Genomic DNA, 22,352 nt, shown 5'->3' on the forward strand with positions numbered 1-22,352 from the left:
TTATTAGGACCTTGCAAGTGGTTCTATCTTATTAGGCTCATTCATGAAAAGCAAATGAATTTTGATGTCAATATGGTATCACTATTGCTTCTATGTTTGACTTGATCTAGTGATGGCATATGATATGTTTATGGGCTTGTAAACCTAGTGTTCAATCTAGAAAATGAACTATAAGTGTTTAACTCAACATGGTACAAGATAACCCTTATTTGGAGGTGTAAAGAAGCTTGTCCTTGGATCGAACCGAGTTAAATATCTTTAGCAAATAATCTAGAATTGAACCAAATTTGGGAAAATGACCCTCACCCCATTGATTGACATTGATTATCTCGACCCTACAAGTAATACTTTCTACATTTAGAACCTTTGTGGTTATTGATGACAAAGGGGGAGAGAAACAAAGATAAGGGAAATAAGGGGGAGAGAAACAAACAAAAAGAAAGATATCTTGATATATGACATAAGGGGAGAGATATAATAAAGGAAAGGGATCAACTAAAATTTTGAGCACACAAGTAGGGGGAGCAAGCTCATAAACTTGTATGGTGCATTTAAATGTGCATTTCATATGTTTGATTGCATGGCACAAGTGTTAAATTTACACATCCATGCTTGTGTGATGAATGTTAGTTGTAAGATTGAATGGTGAATTGAAATCACTAGATAACTTTCATTTCCAAGTAAGTCTTTACAAGTGGTATTTTTTCAAAAATATGTTTCCAAGTGATATTAAACTAACTATGGTGCTAAGGATGATATATTGGTGCACTCCGATTGGTATCACGCTTCAAAGGTCTATCTTTTATACCTTAGCATCATTTGGTAGATATTGACTCCTACTTTTTCTATCTAAGCATATGTGCAAGCTACAATCCAAATACTTAGCACATATGTAGGGGGAGCAATTGCTACCACTTAGGATTCATGAAACTTGTCCATATCCTTTTACAAATGGTAAATATGTTTAGGCAAGCAACATGGATTCAACTGAATTTAAATTCATATCTTTGTATAAGGGTTGTCATCAATTACTAAAAAGGGGGAGATTGAAAGCTCTAGTTTGGTTTTGGTGAATTGATGAAACCCTAAGTGCTAACCTAGTTTATCAAGTGATCATGAGATAGGTAGCACACTTCAAGTAGAGAAGCTAATGAAGATCATAGCATGACAAAGGTGATGGCATGGCGATGATCAAGGGCTTAAACTTGAAAAAAAGAAAGAGAAAAACAAAAAGCTTAAGGCAAATGTATAACTTGTAGGAGCTATTTTGTTTTGGTGATCAAGACACTTAGAGAGTGCGATCACATTTAGGTTTGATAGCCATACTATTAAGAGGGGTGAAACTCATATCGGAATGCGGTTATCAAAGTGCCACTAGATGATCTAACTCATTGCATATGCATTTAGGATCCAGTGGAGTGCTAACATCCTTATAAATGTTTGTGAAAATATGCTAACATATGTGCACAAGGTGATACACTTGGTGATTAGCACATTTGATCAAGGGTGAAGAAAACAGAGGAGAGCCAGCGTCAGTCAAGTGACCGGACGCTGGATCCAAAAGCACCGGACGCTGACTGCCTGTGTCCGGTCACGCTGGCTGGCAGTACAGTGGCTAGGGTTTACCACCAGACACTGTGCTGTGTCCGATCGAGGTGGACCAGACGCGTCCAGTCAAGGAAAACCGGTTTTTGACCCTTACTGTACTCGACCGGAGGCTGAGGCTCCAGCGTCCGGTCAGTTTTGCTGGAGCGTCTGGTCAGGTTCATAGCCATTGAAATCTGATGAACAGCGTTTGAAGCTAATGACGTGTGGCGTCCATTGGTGGACCAGACGCTGTGACCAGGGTCCGGTCGGTATGACCAGAGCATCCGGTCAGAGCGCAGTGTACCCAGTGAAGGGGTACAATGACTCTATTTCATAGGGGCTTCTATTTAAACCCCATGGCCAGCTATGGCTCATATCTTTGGCCATTTTAATTGACATAGCAAGCTTGTGAGCTAGGCCAAATTCCTCCCACTCATCTCCATCATTGATTCATCATCATAGTGAGATTGGGAGTGATCCAAGTGCATTACTTGAGTGATTGCATCTAGAGGCACTTGGTGTTCGTGTTTCGCTGCGGATTTCGCTTGTTACTCTTGGTGGTTGCCGCCACCTAGATGGCTTGGAGCAGCGAGGATCGTCGAGCGGAGGTGGTGATTGTCTCCAGCTCTGATCATGGTGATTGTGAGGGGTTCTTAACCTTTCCCCGGCGGAGAGCCATAAGGTACTCTAGTGAATTGCTCGTGGCTTGTGTGATCCTCATCTTGTGTTGGTTGTGCGGCACCCTATTGAGGGTTTGGCGTGTGAAGCCAATTAGCGCGTGAACCTCCAAGTGAGTGAATCGCCACAACGAGGACTAGCTTGCCGGCAAGCAAGTGAACCTCGGTAAAAATCATTGTGTTCATCATTGATCCCGAGGTGATTGGTCTTCATTATTATTCATCCTTGTGATTGATTGGTTCACTCCTCTACAAGGCGGTATAACTATCTTGATCACTCTCTTTACATTATCGCAAACTAGTTGATAAGCTCTTTAGTGTAACTAGTTGTGAGAGCTTGCTTGCTTGGTTGGTGTGGCTCTTTAGTTAGTCTTTGAGAGCACACTAACATAGGGTAGTGTCATACCTCTTGTGTGAATTGACACTATCTAAACTAGAATTGTGGTAGGTGGCTTGCATTTTGAGTAGGCTAGCGCAACACTTGCTTCGCCTCATAATTGTCTATCCTTTTGTTAAGTGTTGTTGTAGAAATTTTTATTAGACTATTCACCCCCCTCTAGCTATTAGGACCTTTCAACCGTGCCGCACACATGGGGACAGGCAGCTAGGGTTTCGTGAAGCACGGGAGGAGATGTAGACCGGCGGGAGGAAGCCGCATCGGCAACCACCGGAGGGGCCCGCTTCCGCGGCGCCGTGGCCATGGCCGGTGACGGGCCGTGCCGCGCCGCAGCCCAGGGTGCGCCATCGCGCCCTGCCAACGGCTCGCGCCAACCGGCACGCCACGACGCGAGGGAGAGAGAAGGGGAGAGGAGGAGGAGGAGAAGGAGGAGGAGGGCCGCAGCCGCCGCGCCCGCCAGCGCAAGCCATCGTCGCCCTGTTCGCGTCGGGATGGAGAGGGAGAGAGAGAGCACGATGGCAAGAGGGAGGGAGAGAGAGAGAGAACGCGACGGGGAGAGGGAGGAAGTCGCGAGAAGAATCTAGAACGAAAAGCGAAAGCTGAGTATATATTTGTTCCTCTGGATTCGGCCGAGAAGCCAGAGAAGCAGTGGAGAAGACGAATAAGCGCACGGGAAGCGTGAGAAGCTGCTTCGACTAATCTGGGCCACATGATCGAATATGGGACGGCTGGGAGCTTTTAGGGTGACGTGGACACTGCTTTGATAAGAAGAAATGCATGCGGATGTGGAGTGGCCCGTGGCTAAACTGTAGTGGTCGCAACTCCCAAGCTTCTATTCTTTTATTATTATTATTTTTGTTTAGCGTCCCAAGCTTCTATTCTACTTCTGCGGAGTATAGCAGTATTTACCGGGAGTTTTTTTACCGTGCAGTATTTACTCCACGCTACTACGAGCACGGTAACAGGGGATATATATACTAGTTATTAATTTTACCTTTACCACTTGCATACAAAGTGTAGCTTAATTGGTTAGGTTTTTTTACGGTGAAATATGGATAGCTTGCTCAGGGTTCAAGATGTGGGTTCTCATGTGTTTTTAATGTAACATTTAATGGTTTCTATTTTTTCAATAGTAGTAGACAACATGTTTAAATAGGACGTGAGTCCTCTTAGTATTCATCTAGCGCTATTTTCCTAGTGGTAGGCTAAGTGCCCAATTAGGGGGTGAGTCCTCTTAATGTTCATCTATTCTTATATAAGTTTGAGTATATATAAATACACACATAAAAGAATAGGTTCACCGCATAAAAAAATATATGGAAATAGCCATAATACATAGGGATAATGAAAAAAAGAAGCGGGAGAGCCAAGTGAATCGTAATATTCATGGTTCGGAAAGTGATAATAAAAGTTGTAATAAGTGCATGTACGCTAGTGTCTATGTCTCTATTGGGTTTTTTGAAAAAAAAAACTAACCACCTACCAAGACCAAAGAAAACAAAATTATATAGGAGATAGATAGGTGACATGGAGTTGTATAACATTATTATATACAAGATCATCCGGCCTTATCCGGAATCAAACATGTACAACTTTAATGTCCTATGAAAAAAAAACATGGAATTGTTGCTATAGATTCTTCACAAAAGATATTGCACGATATAACTCTTTTAAATCGATTAAGTGTTATGTTATTTTTAGTTAAAGTGTTATGCTATATATATTCTTATTAATTGACCTATATTTGAAATGAGGGGGTATTAATTAAACTGTTATAGACCTACAATTAGCACATATATAGAATCTGAGGAATGAGGACCCAACTGGCCAACTGGAAGTTAAATTCAGTAATTTAGATATTCCTTTGCTCGGATATTGGCACTTCGTCAGAACAAAAACAACCTATATGTAATGGTATGTACGTGTCAAAATATGTACGTTGGATATGCTCGTGTAAAAAAGCTTATATATTTTTTTATAAAATTATATTTGGCATTATTTAATTTTAGTTTAGATGTTTTACGCTTTCATATTGGAAGCGAGAGTTTTTGTACGAGTGCCATGTCCTTGTATCTGTCACATGCATTGCTTTGCTGTTGTCAGCGTTTCAAGAGAAATATTATTCTGATTTACAAAGTACTTTACATTATTTATTTAATCATGTGTCCACATTCTCTTTTTAAACACTCAAGGCAAAGAACCTTACATTGTGCATGCCCTCGTATCTGTCACATGCATTGTTTTGCTTGTTGTCAACGGTACAAGAGAAATTATATTCGGATTTGCTTCGTTCATGTAATCATGTAGTCTTTTTCTTTTTGAGCAAAATGTAATCATGTAGTCAAACAGCCACGACCAAAGAGCCCAATAATCATGTATACAGTCTAGGAAAGCGAAGAAAATACCCAAAGCCCATGTGAGGACGCAAAACTTTCAGCCCAAACACCAGAAGGGCTAAGAGCCCACCGCTGCGAGGCCCTATCCTCCGTTCCTCCTTTCCAAACGCCGGTGCTGCCTCCCTGAGCTCCGTCTCCTCCTGTCATGCCGCCGCCGCAGTAGAGCTGGCAAGCCAAGGGTAGCATGCGCCGCGGCCTGCGTCGCGGGTTGGGCATCCTCCTCGTCCCACTCCCGCACGCACCCAGCCGCCCGCCGCCGATCTCTCTCGCGGCTCTCCTTCTCCTCCCCCGCCGCCTCAATGGCTTCTCCCGCCACTCCTTTTGCAGCTTCCCCGGCGTGGGGCGTGCCGTTGAGCAGTTCTCAGACGACGAGTATGACCACGAGTATGAGGACCTCCGGGTTCGTGCTACATCCAGCTCCGCAGGCGCACGGATGATACCTCTGCGTGACCTGCAGCGGAATTCTTTTGTTTTCCTTGTTTGTTCGCTGCCTCGGAGTGATTTCTTACTACACGTGCAGCCGTCGTCATCGGTGGCGAACATCGACGAGTGGAGGTGGAAGCTGAGCATGCTTCAGCGCAACGTGGAGGAGCAGGAGATCATCTCCAGGGACCGGAGGGACCGCCGGGATTATGACCAGATAGCCAACCTAGCCAAGAGGATGGGGCTCTACAGGTTTTGTGGTGTCATTTCTCAGCTTCTGCCTATCAACTGTCCATGCACTTGTTGGAAAAGAAACTGAATGGAACTTGAATGCTGGGTGTGAAATGGCAGTGAGATGTACGGGCGGGTTGTGGTTGCGAGCAAGGTACCACTGCCGAACTACAGGCCTGATCTGGATGACAAGCGGCCACAAAGAGAGGTTTGTCTGTTGAACTCAATGGCAAGATCATGCCTTACTTGCATTTCAATTTGCTAGTGCTGAAAGGGTGTTTATTATTTACTCTTTGTGGAAACAAACAGGTGGTGATCCCGCTGAGCTTGCAGAGGAGAGTTGAAGGACTTGTGCAGGAGCATCTAGACCGTGCACTCTTACCACTGGATAAATGTGGTGGCAACACAAAAAGTGGCTCTGAGATGGCTGAGAATGCAAACCTGGATGAGCAGCATGATTCTCTGCTTGATCGGTCAGTCATGGAGAAGATACTTCAGAGGAAGAGCATTCGGATGCGAAATTTTCAGAGAAGTTGGCAGGTATGACACACTTCATATGGTTCGTAATTTTGTACATATTAGATAAAGAAGATGGGTAATTTACAAAAGCCTTCTGCAGCTCTCATAATCAGATATGAAGATGGGTAATTTCATATTGTACTTCTAACACAGGAATCACCTGAAGGTGCTAAGATGCTGGAATTCCGGAGATCACTTCCAGCATACAAAGAAAAAGAAAGGCTTCTAGCAGCCATTGCACGCAATCAGGTATGCAATATTGCAAATGCATAGACATCTATCAGGCATATAAACCATTCCAAAACATGATTAGTGACCCTTTATTATTTCTCTGACATTCTTGTAAATGGTAGGTTATTGTAATTTCTGGTGAGACAGGGTGTGGTAAAACGACACAGCTGCCTCAGTTTGTATTGGAATCAGAGATTGAGTCTGGTCGAGGGGCCTTTTGTAACATAATTTGTACACAGCCACGAAGGATATCTGCAATGGCAGTTGCAGAAAGGGTATCCACAGAGAGAGGAGAAAATCTTGGCGAATCGGTAAGTCAGAAATTTCCTTTTGACAACTTCTGCTACTGTAGGTCATCTTTAATATGTGTAAGGAACAAGGACAAAAGTCCTTACTAGATTCTCTCTATTGTATTTGCATACTATACTAGCTTTTTTAATAGGTTGGCTATAAAGTCCGATTGGAGGGAATTAAGGGAAAAGATACACATTTGCTTTTCTGCACCAGTGGCATCTTACTAAGACGATTACTGAGTGACCGAAACTTGAATGGTGTGACTCATGTGTTTGTTGATGAAATACACGAAAGGGGCATGAATGAAGGTCAGATACCATAATTAGATTGCTCCCTTTACCCCTGTTGAGGTTATATCTTTGTTCAGTTCACCACAATTCTGTCATCGCATTGTTTTATAGATTTCCTATTGATTGTACTAAAAGAGCTGTTATCACGGCGCCGTGATTTGAGGTTGATATTGATGAGCGCTACTCTAAATGCGGAACTCTTCTCAAGTTATTTTGGAGGAGCACCAACTATTCATATTCCTGTGAGTTATTGTGTCTTTGCACCGAAGTTATCTCACATATTGTCATAACTCTGACAAAGCTGCACTGATCTTACATTTGTGTTGTTCTCTTGAATGTTAATTCAGGGATTCACACATCCAGTAAGGGCACATTTTTTGGAAGACATATTAGAGAGGTCAGGCTACAAGTTGACCTCAAGCAATCAACTTGATGATTATGGGCAAGATAAAGTCTGGAAAACTCAGAGACAGCTATTGCCTAGAAAAAGGAAAAATCAAATTACTACACTTGTTGAGGTACTTCCTTTTTTCTAAACAGAAGTCAATTAATATAATTCTTGCTAAACATTCTTCTGGTACTGTTAATGTACTATGCAGGAAGCCCTTAAAAATTCAAGCTTTGAGACCTATGGTTCCAGGACACGTGATTCTCTAGTGAATTGGAATCCTGATTGCATTGGTTTCAACCTCATAGAGGCTGTTCTGTGCCACATATGTCGCAAAGAGCGACCTGGTGCTGTTTTAGTTTTTATGACTGGATGGGACGATATTACTTGCTTGAAGGATCAACTGAAAGCACACCCTTTGTTAGGTGATCCAAATAGGGTTTTGCTGCTTGCATGCCATGGTTCTATGGCTACTTCTGAGCAGGTAGTTGCTCTAATCTGGCATATCATAGTGATGCTGATGTGACTAAATCTTACACCACATGTATTGTGCCTAAATTGATGTCATATACAACAGGTTTATCTTGTTTATTAGCTGTTTGATGTCTGTTATCCTGAGCATCCCTTCTGTGTTTCACATCTACATTTGTATTTTGTTCACAGAGGCTAATTTTTGAGAAGCCACCTCCTAATGTTCGGAAGGTAGTCCTTGCCACAAATATGGCAGAAGCAAGTATTACAATAAATGATATCGTTTTTGTCGTTGATTGTGGTAAAGCAAAGGAAACCACATATGATGCTCTAAACAATACTCCCTGCTTACTCCCCTCATGGATTTCGAAAGCTTCTGCCCGTCAGGTGAATTCTTAGCTTCTGTCTGCTTGTTTCATCTTTCATCAATAGATATTTTCTTTGACTCAAATTTGAGACTTCTGTTCAATTATACTCCCAATTCCTGACTAAAAGAACTTTGGTCCATTGGCAACACCAAGTTCAAAAGACCTATTTATTCAGCTGACATCTGGGTTATTTATGTTCATTTAATTGCAATAGTCCTTAACTCTGTTAACCCTTCCGTGTGTTTCTCTCTCTCTCAAACCTTTCATAAGGCATCTTTTTGGTCTGTTTCAGTATTCACTGGTTACAATTAGAAGATCAACAATAACAATTGAAAAAAATCCCTACAAGTCAAATTTCAACATAACCTCTTGACTCATATATGATCACACTCGACCACTTTGTTTACAGTACCATCTATTCATCTTTGTGAATCACGACAATTCTCATAGTACCCATTGTCTTAATGCAGAGGAGGGGTAGAGCTGGCCGTGTGCAACCTGGAGAATGCTACCATCTGTACCCTAGATGTGTGTATGATGCATTTGCAGACTATCAGCTTCCAGAGCTTCTTAGAACTCCTTTGAATTCATTATGTCTGCAGATAAAAAGTTTGCAAGTCGGCAGCATTGGGGAGTTCCTATCAGCTGCTCTACAGCCTCCAGCACCACTAGCTGTATGTGTTTAAATCATACCTTGACATTTGCATATGCCCTTTTCCTCATTGCCTTGGTGTCTTTGTTGGATTTAGTGTCACATTAACTGAAAAATTTTGAGCATGTACACAGCATATAAATGTTTTAAGTAGGTAGTAAACAATCCTTCTTCTGGTTTTGAATCCTTTCCGCTTACACTTGGTAAAATATGTAGGTCGAAAATGCAGTGGAATTCCTGAAGATGATTGGAGCATTAGATGGAAATGAGAACCTTACTGATCTTGGTATGCAGTGTCTGTTGCTTCCCTGCATGCTCTGGGGAAACATTTAGGACTGAATATTACAAATATTTCCTTATTCAACTTTGCAGGACGATACCTTTCCATGCTTCCAGTTGATCCAAAATTGGGAAAGATGCTTATAATGGGTGCAGTTTTTCGGTGCATAGATCCTATACTTACTGTAGTTGCTGGACTGAGTGTTCGGGATCCTTTCCTGTTGCCACAGGAAAAGAAGGATGTAAGCCTTTTAATTTCCACCATTGGTGTATATATTAGTGACTGAGTATTGGTTGCGAATCAAAATTTCCTTTAGAAAAAAGTTATATTTATGAGAAAGTAGGGATATTTTAGTACTGAAAAAAGGCAACGTATCAAGTGCAAACCAACCTCTCCGTGCAAACCGTGCAAACCAACTGCGGGGGAGAGGTGGGAGGGGGGATTTGCAAAAGTGTAAGTAATCACACTTTTGCAAATCCCCCCTCCCACCTCTCCCCTGCTTTTGCAAATCCCCCTCCCACCTCTCCCCCACAGTTGGTTTGCACGGTTTGCACGGAGAGGTTGGTTTGCACTAGATATGTTCCCCTGAAAAAATGCATGTGGTGCTTTTTATTTAGCAATAAGCTTATTTGCATGAAGATAAGAAGGCTTGTTTTTCATATTATACTTTATACATTAGTTGGCAGGAACAGCAAAATCTAGATTCTCAGCAAAAGATTATAGTGATCATATGGCCCTCATTCGGGCTTATGAAGGATGGAAGGATGCAGAGAGAGAAGGGTCTGCTTATGAATACTGCTGGAGAAATTTCCTTTCTTCTCAAACACTACAAGCCATTCACTCTCTTCGGAAGCAATTCAGCTATATTTTAAAGGATTCTGGTTTGATAGACTCTGATGGGAATACAAATAACAGTTTGAGCCATAATCAATCATTGGTCCGCGGTATTATATGTTCTGGGCTTTTTCCTGGGATAGCATCTGTTGTGGTAAACAGCTGTTGACAATTACTCTGTATATATCCATTTTGTTAGGCTGGAATTAACAGTTCAACTCAATTTTTTCCTTTGCAGCATAGAGAAAACTCCATGTCCTTTAAGACCATGGATGACGGCCAAGTTCTTCTTTATGTTGTAAGTGCATAGCAGAATGTCCTGAAATGTTCGTACACAATGTCCTGTGTAGTATCTAGCTATCTAATCACCCCTGCTATCATATGCTATGAGATGCCTTTCAACTTGAAAGTTTCAAGTTGGCAAGTGATTCCATGCTTAGACTCCTACTGATACCAAACTAGCACTGATTTCCAAGTTTGAATTCCTGACATTATTCTTAAATTCAGAATTCAGTGAATGCAAAATATCAGACCATACCATATCCATGGCTGGTCTTTGGTGAGAAGGTGAAGGTGAATGCTGTCTTCATCCGTGATTCAACTGGAGTATCAGACTCCATACTCTTTCTGTTTGGTGGTGCTGTAACAAAAGGAGGCATGGTACATTGTGTTTTAGAACCAATTGTTTTCTCATGGATTTTTGTGTTTATTATGTTACTGTATGCTCTCTAACTGTTATGTTTCAGGCTGGGCACTTGAAGATGCTCGATGGCTACATTGATTTCTTTATGGATCCCAGCCTATCTGAATGCTACCTGCAACTTAAAGAAGAACTTGATAAACTTATACAGAAGAAGGTGAGTCATGCAGTCAATTGGGTTCACTTTTCAAAGGGGTTCTCTAGATTTTTATGCATTTCCATTTTCTAGTTAACAATAACAAATAATTAGTAGAAATCTTGGTGGTATGCAATAAAATCGACAGTCTTTGAGCAGTGGTCTGTGCTTTATTTCAGTCAATCGTCCGACTGTAACCCTTGTTGTGTAATCTGATAATTTATTTGTTCATCTCCAGCTTGAAGACCCAAATTTTGACATCCACAAGGAAGGCAAGTACATCCTATTCGCCGTACAAGAGCTCGTCGCTGGTGACCTATGCGAAGGGAGGTTCGTGTTTGGCCGCGAAACAAGCCGTGCCAGGCTCCGGAACCCTGAGGACGACGGCAAGAGCAACATCATAAAGGACGGGATGAACCCCAAGAGCCTGCTGCAGACGCTGCTGATGCGGGCCGGCCACACCCCACCCAAGTACAAGACGAAGCACCTCAAGACGAACGAGTTCAGGGCCATGGTGGAGTTCAAGGGGATGCAGTTCGTGGGGAAGCCGAAGCGGAACAAGCAACTTGCGGAGCGGGACGCCGCCATCGAGGCGCTGGGGTGGCTGACGCAGACGTCCGGCGTGAAGACGCAGGACGAGGACGACGATGACTCGCCGCTGGACCTGACTGATAGCATGCTGAAGCTGCTCACCAGACCGAGGCGGCACTCGAAGAATAACTCTAGAAAACGATGATTTTTTTTGGGGGGGTGAACATTTGCTGTGGATTGGCCCACACGCACAAAAGAAGAAGAAAACAGTTTTTGGTTACACGTGTGGTGGTGCTACAGCTTACCGAAAATGCTTTACTACGTTTGTACATTTTTTTATGGCTGCTGTCACCGCAGAATACCTTGTACGCAGATTTTTTTTTCCAGAGAATATGTCACGAGAATCATAACGCCAATCTAAAATTTCTTCCTTCTCTTCCCAAAAAGCTCTCTTCTTCCCCAGAAGTAGCTTCTAATAGCTGTTCTCCCCCTGGATCAGTAAGTCCAACCACCCTTTGCAACAAGTGTGCGGGAATTATTAGATCTCTCCGTTGAAACTTTCGGTATCAAGGTCGCTCGCATTTACCTTAATCTTGATGTTGTCGGATCCATCTCAATCCACATGTCTTAAGATGAAATTTAGTTGAATTTCTACTCAAATCCATCTCAAAACATGTGGATTGATACGAATCCGATTATATCCGAACAGGGGCTTAATGGTCTCACCATGTCCCACCTTCTATTCTAGCTGTCCCCGACGGTTGGGATGAAACAATAATTGCTCTAACTAGGAAGGAAGAGAAATCAATGCCCCGACCAATCCCACCAAGGCAGCCAGACCGCAAATGGCGGAAGTCCCCCACTAAACTTGGAAGCCGAGGCCCGCGGGCACTAAGGGCAGTCCCAACGAAACTGGTAGTTTCTATAACACAGGATACCGCATAAAAAAATACTGTTTTTCAATCTATGGTTTCTATGAGTAATAATTATTTTCTCTTTCTCTCTCTCAACTCTATCTTCTTCCTCCAATGGGAGTGCGGCACGAGCCCGCTAGAAACTGGTGGTTTCTCTCCAATGGCGATTTCATGGTTTTTTGGTGCATTAGGTCAAGAGAAGACCTGATTTCTTCATGAGGAAACCATTTCTAGGATTTTTGCTCTCTTTCTTCATTAATTACGTTGCCATGTCAGCATTTTACCTACATGGCAAGTCATTTAATGAGGATAGAAACCATCGTCAATACATCATTGGGACTGCCCTAAGTGTGTTGCATTAGGGTTGCTAATGGGTTGGTCCATGATCTGTCCCCATGTTTGCATTGGAACCACAGCCATCTCAACCTTCAAGATCCAAAATCCACAGGCCTCTTTTTCCTCTAGGGAGGCAAGTTGTTGGCTAATTAATTGAGTGAACCCCTGTAGACTTTATCCGGCGTCTCCCCCCTCCATAGAAAGCTCCTCGTAGGTGATCAATTCTTTTTATGAGCCATTTCTGTGCTGGAAAAGCTGTGAGGTGGTACATGGGTTGCGACGATAGCTCACATTAAACTTTTTCCTTGTAGCCCGAAAAATTGCGTCGGTTTAGTGGCTACTAGGTTGCATGTAGCATGATCCAATTGCATGCATGTGAATAGTATGAAAATACTACCCCGCACGGTAGACAAGAAGTCACAATAAGTGCATGCGGGAGAGTAGATGCACGGGAACGAGAAATGATGCATACAATGGCTAGTGCGCCTGTGAATGTTGAACTTTCTCTACCTAATACGTCTCTAACTATTGAATTGAGGGAATAGATCACAACAACCTAACAAATGCTTCATGATCATGATTTAGTAATGATCGAAGCACCCCCCTTCCTTGCTTCCTACCTAAGCATTGGCAAACAATAGAACATGACCCCCATCTAACATGCATGATGCATCCCCTTCAATTTCCACCTAAAACCAAACAAGAACACACCAGCTTTGCGGCAGGAATACATTTGAACGGCTAGAGTCATTAGCCTTTATAACCTCCTTTCCATTGTTGGTATTGCTGTAGACCCAGAGCATTCCAACACAGGCTAACAAGTCACAACACTATGTCCGACAATTGTTACAAGCTCTTTTTAGACTAATCCCAGCAACTCACCAATAATTCAACACTATCGGGAGGAGATATAACCGATATAACTCCTCTTATTTGAGGGGAGATGAGTGAGATATTGGTGGGCACAAAAAAGAGAGCTATTAGGGTACTGCTGGAGCATGAAAAAACACTCAACTCCTCGAAAATAACAGTTTTACAGGGATGAGGAGTGGTATTGAGGGCTGCTGGAGATGGTTTGGTGGTGTTGGTCGGCTACGTACCATACCCCTTGGAAGGAAATCAATGCTCCACGGTGTGCATGACTTGTCCTGGTATAATCCGGAGGTGGGAGATCACAAACAAGCAAAGCGCAAAGCTTGGAGTCATGGTGGGTGAGTCACTCAGGCTCACCCCATCACCAACAAGCAAAGCAGTTGTAGCGCGGTCTTTCGGAACGTTCACCGACTCACTCCTTCCAAATATTTCATTAGAAGTATATCAAAATTCTATCAAACTCCTGTTAGTCGTCCTTTCAAACTCTATTTACCCATACACTTCTGTTCTAGCTTTTATACGGTGATCCTGTCCCCAGGCATTCTGGGATTAGACTAAAGCTCTTATAGGTGTTAAACTCCCGATCCTCCATCCTGATACTTAGGCGCAGATCTGATAGAGGGGAGGGCTTATCAAGTAACAATCATTATTGGTACGTATCCGCTCTGGATGCAACGAAACAAGCGAAAGACATGGGGAGCAATCTTTGCCGATACGAGCGTCTGTCCAGTGGGCAATCGACATGGCTTTTGATCTTGGCCAGCTTATGCAGCCCCAGGTGGTGGCGGTGGCCAGGAGAACTGAACCTCATTGGGAACGACCGCTAGTGGAATGGACTAAATGCAATACTGACGGAGCCTTTTATGATCAGCAATGGAAAGGTGCAACATGTGTTGTCCTACGTGATGACACTGGGACTTTTGTTAGAGGCGGGACTAAGTGGTACGACCACCGCCTGGACGCACTAACTATGGAGGCGCTAGCATGCCGGGATGGCCTGGTCTTGGTGCTGCAGTCCGGGGCTCAGAGATTTTGGTTAGAAACGGACTGTCAGGATGTGCTGCGGCTATGGCAAGCAGGCAACAATCAGAGATCGAGCGTGCTGACAACCCTGTTGGGGGGATGAGTACTTTATTCCAAGAGTTTTTCTTTCGCTTCTCGAACTTGTAATAGAGTAGCTCATGCTTTACCAAAATAGGTCACCGGCGATACGGAGGGTGGTGGTCTATTGCCCCGACATGTGTTTCCGACCTGCTGTCCTCAGATTGTAATCCTGCAATCCCTTGATTAATGAATCTCCTTGATCAGGGGAAAAAAGACGGTGACCCTGTCCCTGACGGTTGTTGTTGGGATAAACAGTAATTGCTCCGACTTGGAAGGAAGAGAAATCAGTGGCCCGGCCAATCCCACCGAGTAAGCCAGACCGCACACGGTGACAGTCCCCCACCGAACTTGGAAGCCGAGACCCGCGAGCGCTGAGTGCATTGCGTCATGCGTGAGACCCGGTGATGCGGCTGCGTCGTCGTCAAGCAAGGCGCCATGGTCGCGTTCGTATACTCGTGTATGCTTTGTTTTTGTTTATGTCTCTGATCTGTCCCTTTCTCAGCTCCAATTTGTAGGGAGCCAGTTTGTTTACTAGTAATTGAGAATATAATTATTGAACAGTTGCTTGGTGGCTGTGGCGCTATTTGTATCTGGCACGTACTAGTACTCTTTTTAAATTTCTGTTGGCAACCTCACAGGACTACATGACCACCGTGTGGCGAGATAGCCAAGAGTTGTTTATACTTCTGTATATCACAATAATATAGAGGAGGAATCGATATCTATCTTGTCTTCCACATTCTATCTTATCTAATTTGTTTATGTTCATTATTCGATGAATGACACTTTTGCTTGTTTTATCCTCCAACGAAGATAATGCTACCCTTCTAGAATCTAAGAGGATACCTGAAAATTTTGAGACGTGTGAACGACAGCATATCAGGCAGGGAGCTATATATACTAGTGGGCAAAAAAATATTATATGCTTCTTATGTTCGGGCTATACCTCAATTTTTTTCGAACTTGATCTTATTCAGCTAAAGAAAAACACAGTCTTCATTTTGCTACATTTGTCTAAGGCACGAAGGTATTCTCAAAATGTTAGGCCACTATTAAAAATATCCAGTGTGGCTATTACAATATTTCCATCTCTAATATTGTTTTTTATATTGAACTCATACTATCCTTTTTTTTCAAAAAGAATGCCGAGATCCATCCAAACTACTACATTATTTTTGTTTTTTTCTTAGCAACTTTTAAGCTCTCTCTTGGATTGGTACCCTGTTGAACCGACGTTTCCATTTTGGCCCCTTGCCACGTTCCTGAGTCGTGTCAGCGTGTGGCCTGTTTGACCAACCAGCTTTGCTCGAACAAGTCCAGAAGCCCAACACAAAACGAAGAAGCCCTCTCTCCCCTCCGCCTGCCCTTGAAACCAATCCACCGCCGCTCCTCGCCGCCACGCCGGCGTCCACCCGTGTGGCCGCGCCGAACTGCCCGCTTCCCGCTCTCGTCATTCATCACCTTCGCCTCGCGGCCTCGCGCTTATTAGCGAGGCAACAGCCGCCGCCTCCCGCCCCGTCGCGGAGCTATACGGGGAGGCCGGCATCCCCGCTGGCAGCCGCCGCCCGTTCCGAAGCTACCCAGCGCGGATTGATTTCTGTAATCTCTGAGGCGGAGAAGACCACCCCAAACAGTCCGGGAACCGATTGGGGTGCCGCCCGGCCGGCCGACGATGTCGTCGAGCAGGTTCTCGCCGGTGCTGCAGGCGTCCGATCTCAACGACTTCATCGCCCCATCGCAGAACTGCATCGTCTCCCTCAATAAGAACACCTCCTCCTCCCGCCGCCTCCAGGTACCGACACAGCTCTCTCCGCCATGTTTCGTTGTTTACCCTAGTATTTGTGTCCAGGGCGAGCCATGCCCCCATGCGCTGGCTGAGTGCAGTTTGATGAGCTCACCAGCCATACTTGTTTCGAACCCTGAGATAGTGATGTGTGCGATCATATCACGAATGACAAAGATATAGGAAATAAAATTATTTTGGCTCCAGGTTTCTCATGTTGGTTTCTGTGCGATAAATAGGAAGGGAAATTTTGTGTTAGCTACAGTTGAACTCTTATTACATTTGTTTTTCCGAAATGTATCTAGATTCATAATTATAGAATAAAATGTTTTTTTTCCCAATGATGTCTTACATGTTGCTCTAACTAGAAGGAACCATGACTTGTAATGAGTGGATACAAAAAAAACATCATGTTCATTTTGTAATCAAAGGTGGTTCTCTGTAGGCATTAAGAATACCAAATACCTTGATCTCAAAGTTTTACGATGAAAGGATAGCCTAATACTATTTCCCCCTTCTGTACCAAACTTGAGCAGAATAGCGCACCTACTTGTTACAGAATAGACTCCTGGTAGCATAGCTTCGCCTTAATTTGCATCTACGAAAAACGATCGTTTGTATGATTCAGGAAAGAAATTTCTAGCTTTATTTACTTTTATCAGAACAATTAGTATAAGTGTCACAGCCTACTGAATGAAACCTGCTGCATTTCCCAAGAACCTACAACTTTGAAAATGCTAAGGATATACCCATGTTCATTTCTGCTAACAATTAGCTTCACATCTGCATTGTTGGAACTTCATAAGTCAATTCATCATCTACAGCCTTTAAGCAAACTCTTGCCCATATTCCTGACACATAAATTTTACAGAACAAGCAGAAAGAAACTACAGTGAGCTCAAAACCTCCAGAGGAAGCAGTCAAGATTTCACTAAAAGACTGTCTGGCATGCAGGTTTTTTCTTTTATTTTCTTTTTTACTCTTCCAAGTCAGTTGTGAATAAGTAACCTGATCAAGTTCAATCAAGGCTGACTGTTTCGTCTTTATCTTAGTGGTTGTATAACATCCGCAGAGACAGTTATGCTGGAGAAGCAAAGCTTGGGTGACTTCATTGATCGCATAAACTCTGATAAAGCTGTTATTGTATCTGTATCTCCCCAGTCAAGAGCATCACTAGCTGCATTCTTCGGTCTTTCTCAGTCACAGGTAATTACATGGGCTTGCCATATCCATTCCCCTGTCATCATCACCCTGGCAGATATGCTCTTACAAATGTTTCCCACGAGTTATTTATTAAAAAAAAACTATTGCCAGGTTGCCCTTCAATTATGACTTATGAGAACTAAAGCAGAATGTAACTCCTTTAAATTCAGGTTCTCAGAAAACTGACTGCTTTGTTCAAGTCGATTGGCGTAAAGGCCGTTTTTGACACAAGCTCGAGTCGAGATCTATCTCTTATTGAAGCATGCAATGAATTTGTTTCACGTTATCAGAAAAATCAATCATCTAGTGGCCAAGAAGCTGGAGCCAATCTTCCAATGATTTCATCTGCATGCCCGGGTAAAATATTTGCTGGAACATGACATATGGATACTTACATAACGCAGTCTGGGTTTTAAAAATGCTGTAACCTTGCATGTATAATACTAATGGTTTATCACTACCTTTTTATGCATTTACTTTAGAAACAAGTACACGATTTTTTTCACAAAATATGTGTCACAGCCTCTTCCACTTGCAGGTTGGATATGCTATGCTGAAAAGACTCTTGGTTCATACATCCTACCATACATATCATCTGTAAAGAGCCCGCAACAGGCAATTGGTGCAGCCATTAAGCACCATGTGGTTGAGAAACTTGGTCTAAAGTGAGTATTTGTCTCTGCTCTAGATAGTGTTATCTTGAAATCAATTTTCATACAGACAAAAAAATTCTTTGCCTTCTAAGGTGCTGGCGATGCAACTTGGCATTACTGTCATATGTTTGCAAAAGTTATAATGCCATAAGTGATGTTTTATTTTTAATATGAATTAATAAACATGATTTATTGTATGAGTAATTCAAACTTCCCTAATAGGAAACCTACATGCTCCCACCAACTATTCTTTTTTTTTTTTGGTTTAAGAAACCTGTCATCAGTAAATGTTTTGTAAAAAATAGCTGTGGCTCACCGATGTAGGTCATCCTTCTCTTTCATACACTTAGAGACAGCGACTGAGTCCACTTCAGTTTACCCAATAACCCGTATAGATGTGCCTCAAGCTCTCAACAATCATGGAAGTTTGTATTACTGATGTATCCTAATTTGCTGAAGGCTAAAAAATTACCAGTCTTTATAATACTGTTACTTTCTACTTTTCTAGTATTTGACTTTAGTTGTAACCTCCTTTTTTTGGGGTATGTAGGCCGTATGATGTATATCATGTCACTGTGATGCCCTGCTACGACAAGAAGCTAGAGGCTGTCCGGGATGATTTCACTTTCTCAGTAGACGGTAAAGAAGTCACAGAGGTGGATTCAGTACTGACAACTGGTGAAGTATTAGACTTGATACAGGTTGCTACTTGGTTCTTTTTCTTGCTTGTACTATGGTTGATGGATTTGAAAAACAAGGGAGACACTTATTATGATTTGCATATTTCTGCAGTCCAAATCTATTGATTTCAAGACACTAGAGGAATCTTCATTGGACAGACTGTAAGGCCATGTGCTTGGTGTTTCATTCTGCGTCTATACTCATTTATCTTCTCAAGTACAGGACTATTAATTAGTTATAATCTGTTTGACTGCTACTTCTGTCTTCAAATTTTAGCTATTTTTTTTCCAACCACCTGTTCTGAAAAGAAATCCATGTAATGATCATTTACTGTCTGTATATTATCCGAATATACCATTGTTCGTTTTATCTGTTTTGATTAAGTTATCTCAGAGCTGACATGTATTTTTTCTTTACTATAACCCAGGTTGACAAATGTTGATGACGAAGGCCATCTATATGGGGTTTCTGGAGGTTCTGGGGGCTATGCAGAAACGGTCTTTCGCTATGCAGCACATGTCATCTACAAGAGAGAAATAGAGGGTCCTCTTGACTTTAGAATCTTGCGAAATTCAGATTTTCGTGAAATTACATTGGAGGTAAACTCATTCCCTTGATGATCGTGGAAAACCAGTAATTATTTTACCTAGCTGGAGTGAATGTGTGTATAACAATTAGCAAATGCTGCATGTGCTAGCAGGTGGAGGGCAAACCTGTTTTGAAGTTTGCACTTTGTTATGGATTCAGGAACCTGCAGAATGTTGTTAGGAAGATTAAGATGGGAAAATGTGAATACCACTTTATCGAAGTTATGGCGTGCCCTTCAGGTACTTCATTATGACATGTCTTTGCATGATAGTTGTAAGTTTCAATAAACAAGTTCTAAAATGTAGGATCTGGCTCTATGATGCATTTATTAGTTATTACTGTTCTGCAGGTTGTCTGAACGGGGGAGGTCAATTAAAGCCTGTTCAAGGCCAATCTGCCAAGGAACTTATCCAGCAATTGGAGAGTGTGTACACACAAGATGTAAGCTTCTAATTGAAATCCAACATTTCTTGTACCACCCTCTGTCCTTAATTATAGGTCGTTTTGGCTTTTCTAGGTACATAGCTTTTGCTTTGCACCTAGATATACGTTGTCTAGATACATAATAAAAGTTATGTAGCTAGAAAAGCCAAAACGGCCTATAAATTGGAATGGAGGGAGTAGTTTATAAGGCAACTTGCTTATCATTGTGGTGCATCTTCGTCCTGACCTCACTTCGAGTCATCCACATTCATGTAGGGCGTGGAGTTATAGACATTTTAGTTGATGCACCGTAGTCATCACTTGAAATGTTTTCATATTTATTAGGTATAGATCTTGTGATTTTATTATATTCTCCTCTAGCTTGTAGCTTAGTGTACTTTTGTTTGCTTTGGTTGCTTCTTCTTTGTATAATGTTGCTAGCTTGCTACCCAGATTTTACTCGTACTGTAATTTTGCCTCTTTCAATAGAGGAAAAGTAAAACCATCCGTTCAATTGTCAGACCTGCTATTCCATCTCTAGTAGCTTTGCTGAGCTGAACAATATATGATATTCCATGTTATTTAGCCTTCAAAATTTTCTTTTGATGGGATGCTATTTATCCTCTAATTTGTTTCCATAGTTTTATCCTCACAAGTGGGAAATATGCTATAACTGCAGAGTGTTTTCTTCCCTGTAATCTGGTAAAGAGTCTTACATGAATTGTGTACCTTATGCGGGTTATTATGTTCTTCCACTAATTGTGTATCTTATGTACCAGATATCAATATCCGATCCTTTCAGTAACCCTATCGCGAAAAAACTATATGACGAATGGCTGGAGCAACCTGGTTCAGAGAATGCAAAGAAGCATTTGCACACAGAATATCACCCAGTGGTGAAGAGTGTGGCCTCACAGTTACAGAACTGGTGATAGAGGTTTCTTGTTGCACCAGGAATTTCTATGTTCTTCAAGAGCCAAGAGGGACTTGCAAACAGAGCAAACATGGCGACCTGTCCATACTAAGAAAATATTGACCACACAGTAATTAAAACTTGCTCAAGTGTTTTTTTTGGCATTACAGGGAAGAAGTTTTGTTAAGCTATAGGTTTTCAGTGATTTCTAGTTAATGTTGTACGCTGCCAAAGGGAAACGAGAGCTAAATTGCAATGTGTAAAATGAACGAAGTAGGTCTTGACGACCTTTTCATTGTTTGGTACTCGTCCGTTGGCGCAATTCTTGTTTTTTTTAAAGGAAGAATATGTGAGCTTCGTTGGTTACCCGTATCTGTATTTAAATGCTCGCGAATAGTAAGGGAATGAAAAACATACTCCGGCTGTTCTCTAATCTTATACTCTTATAAAACAAAACCCTAATAGTTATTTCTCTCAACATATAAGCTCTCCAACTAATACCCTATCATATACAATGAACATCCGTTAAGTAAAACCCTAGCTATTTATCTCAATATGTAAGTTGTTCAACTGGGCAATGCACTATCACGTACAATTAAAAACCACTAGTACATGCAACTGTAATGTTCATGTCAGCAAGACACATGCGTATTTTATTATCGACGTCATCATACCACGCAATCCACTAATCTGCAATTTCCGCAGCAACGCGTGGGGTAGTCCACTAGTGTAACATATTTTAGAGATTTAAGACAGATTAAAAGACAACACAAAAATGCACGTGCTTTTACTCTGTTTTTTAATCAGACATATTATTATATGATTAATGATGATTGGTTAATAAATAATACTTCCTCTAGGTCTCGAAAACATGTTGTTTGGGACATCACCTCAAATACCAAGGAGTGTGTAATTAGGGTGCCTACTTTCTGCTTTGCTCATATTAAATAGGCTAGGGGTTATTGCGTTTGTACCATTATTTTATATCGAAATTGTGATTTTGCCCTTATTTTTTTTACTTTGTGAATTTACCCCTACTGTGCCATTCACGAAGCACCAGTTTACCCCTGCTCCGTCATCCACCCCTAACGGTGTTAAACTTTGTATAAAAGACATGAATGTCCATGCGATTTTACCCCTTGTTTTTATGCCTAATTGTGATTTTGCCCCTGTCTGGCCGAGGCTCTGTTGCGCGCGGCGCGGGGTCGACCGTCCGGCCATGGCGCGGCCATCGGAGATGCGGTGCTGGGGCCTAGCCGTTGGGGCGCAGGGTTAGGCTGTGGCCGCTGGGGGTACGGGGACGGGTCGCACGGGGAGCGGGGACGGGCCGCCTGTGCGCCGTGCCGAGGACGCGAACGCCGCTGGGGGAGGCGCGTGGATAGCGCACGGACAGCTCTCGATCTCGTGCTTCGGTCCACGAAAGCACGAGCAGGGCGGCTCTACAGCACCAGGGCGACATCACGAACGCGGTTGGCC

General features: G+C 42.5%; 2 protein-coding genes across 4 annotated transcripts; both read left to right on the forward strand.

The window, feature by feature from the left end:
* Positions 1 to 5,150: 5,150 nt before the first annotated feature.
* Positions 5,151 to 11,761, forward strand: LOC136538051 (DExH-box ATP-dependent RNA helicase DExH3-like). 3 transcript variants are annotated; one of them, XM_066530037.1, is made up of 19 exons: positions 5,151 to 5,457; positions 5,578 to 5,732; positions 5,832 to 5,919; positions 6,021 to 6,251; positions 6,384 to 6,479; positions 6,584 to 6,772; positions 6,904 to 7,063; positions 7,157 to 7,287; positions 7,393 to 7,563; positions 7,645 to 7,917; positions 8,097 to 8,291; positions 8,743 to 8,946; positions 9,141 to 9,210; positions 9,297 to 9,445; positions 9,884 to 10,192; positions 10,277 to 10,336; positions 10,546 to 10,698; positions 10,785 to 10,895; positions 11,113 to 11,761. In XM_066530037.1, exons 1-19 carry the CDS (start codon positions 5,242 to 5,244, stop codon positions 11,608 to 11,610), a joined length of 3,459 nt encoding a protein of 1,152 aa, XP_066386134.1. In that variant the 5' UTR covers positions 5,151 to 5,241; the 3' UTR covers positions 11,611 to 11,761. The 3 variants fall into 3 exon arrangements, with proteins under 3 accessions (XP_066386134.1, XP_066386135.1, XP_066386136.1); XM_066530038.1 differs by having other exon boundaries at positions 9,360 to 9,445; XM_066530039.1 differs by having other exon boundaries at positions 5,333 to 5,441.
* A 4,182-nt stretch (positions 11,762 to 15,943) lies between these two features.
* On the forward strand, positions 15,944 to 21,242 carry LOC136538052 (protein NAR1-like). Its single transcript, XM_066530041.1, has 11 exons — positions 15,944 to 16,424; positions 17,287 to 17,369; positions 17,468 to 17,621; positions 17,789 to 17,975; positions 18,157 to 18,283; positions 18,822 to 18,972; positions 19,064 to 19,113; positions 19,380 to 19,551; positions 19,653 to 19,779; positions 19,890 to 19,981; positions 20,743 to 21,242. Exons 1-11 carry the CDS (start codon positions 16,305 to 16,307, stop codon positions 20,893 to 20,895), a joined length of 1,416 nt encoding a protein of 471 aa, XP_066386138.1. The 5' UTR covers positions 15,944 to 16,304; the 3' UTR covers positions 20,896 to 21,242.
* Positions 21,243 to 22,352: the final 1,110 nt, after the last annotated feature.

The sequence above is a fragment of the Miscanthus floridulus genome, chromosome 2 (assembly GCF_019320115.1).
Source record: "Miscanthus floridulus cultivar M001 chromosome 2, ASM1932011v1, whole genome shotgun sequence".
NCBI classification, from domain to species: Eukaryota; Viridiplantae; Streptophyta; class Magnoliopsida; order Poales; family Poaceae; genus Miscanthus; species Miscanthus floridulus.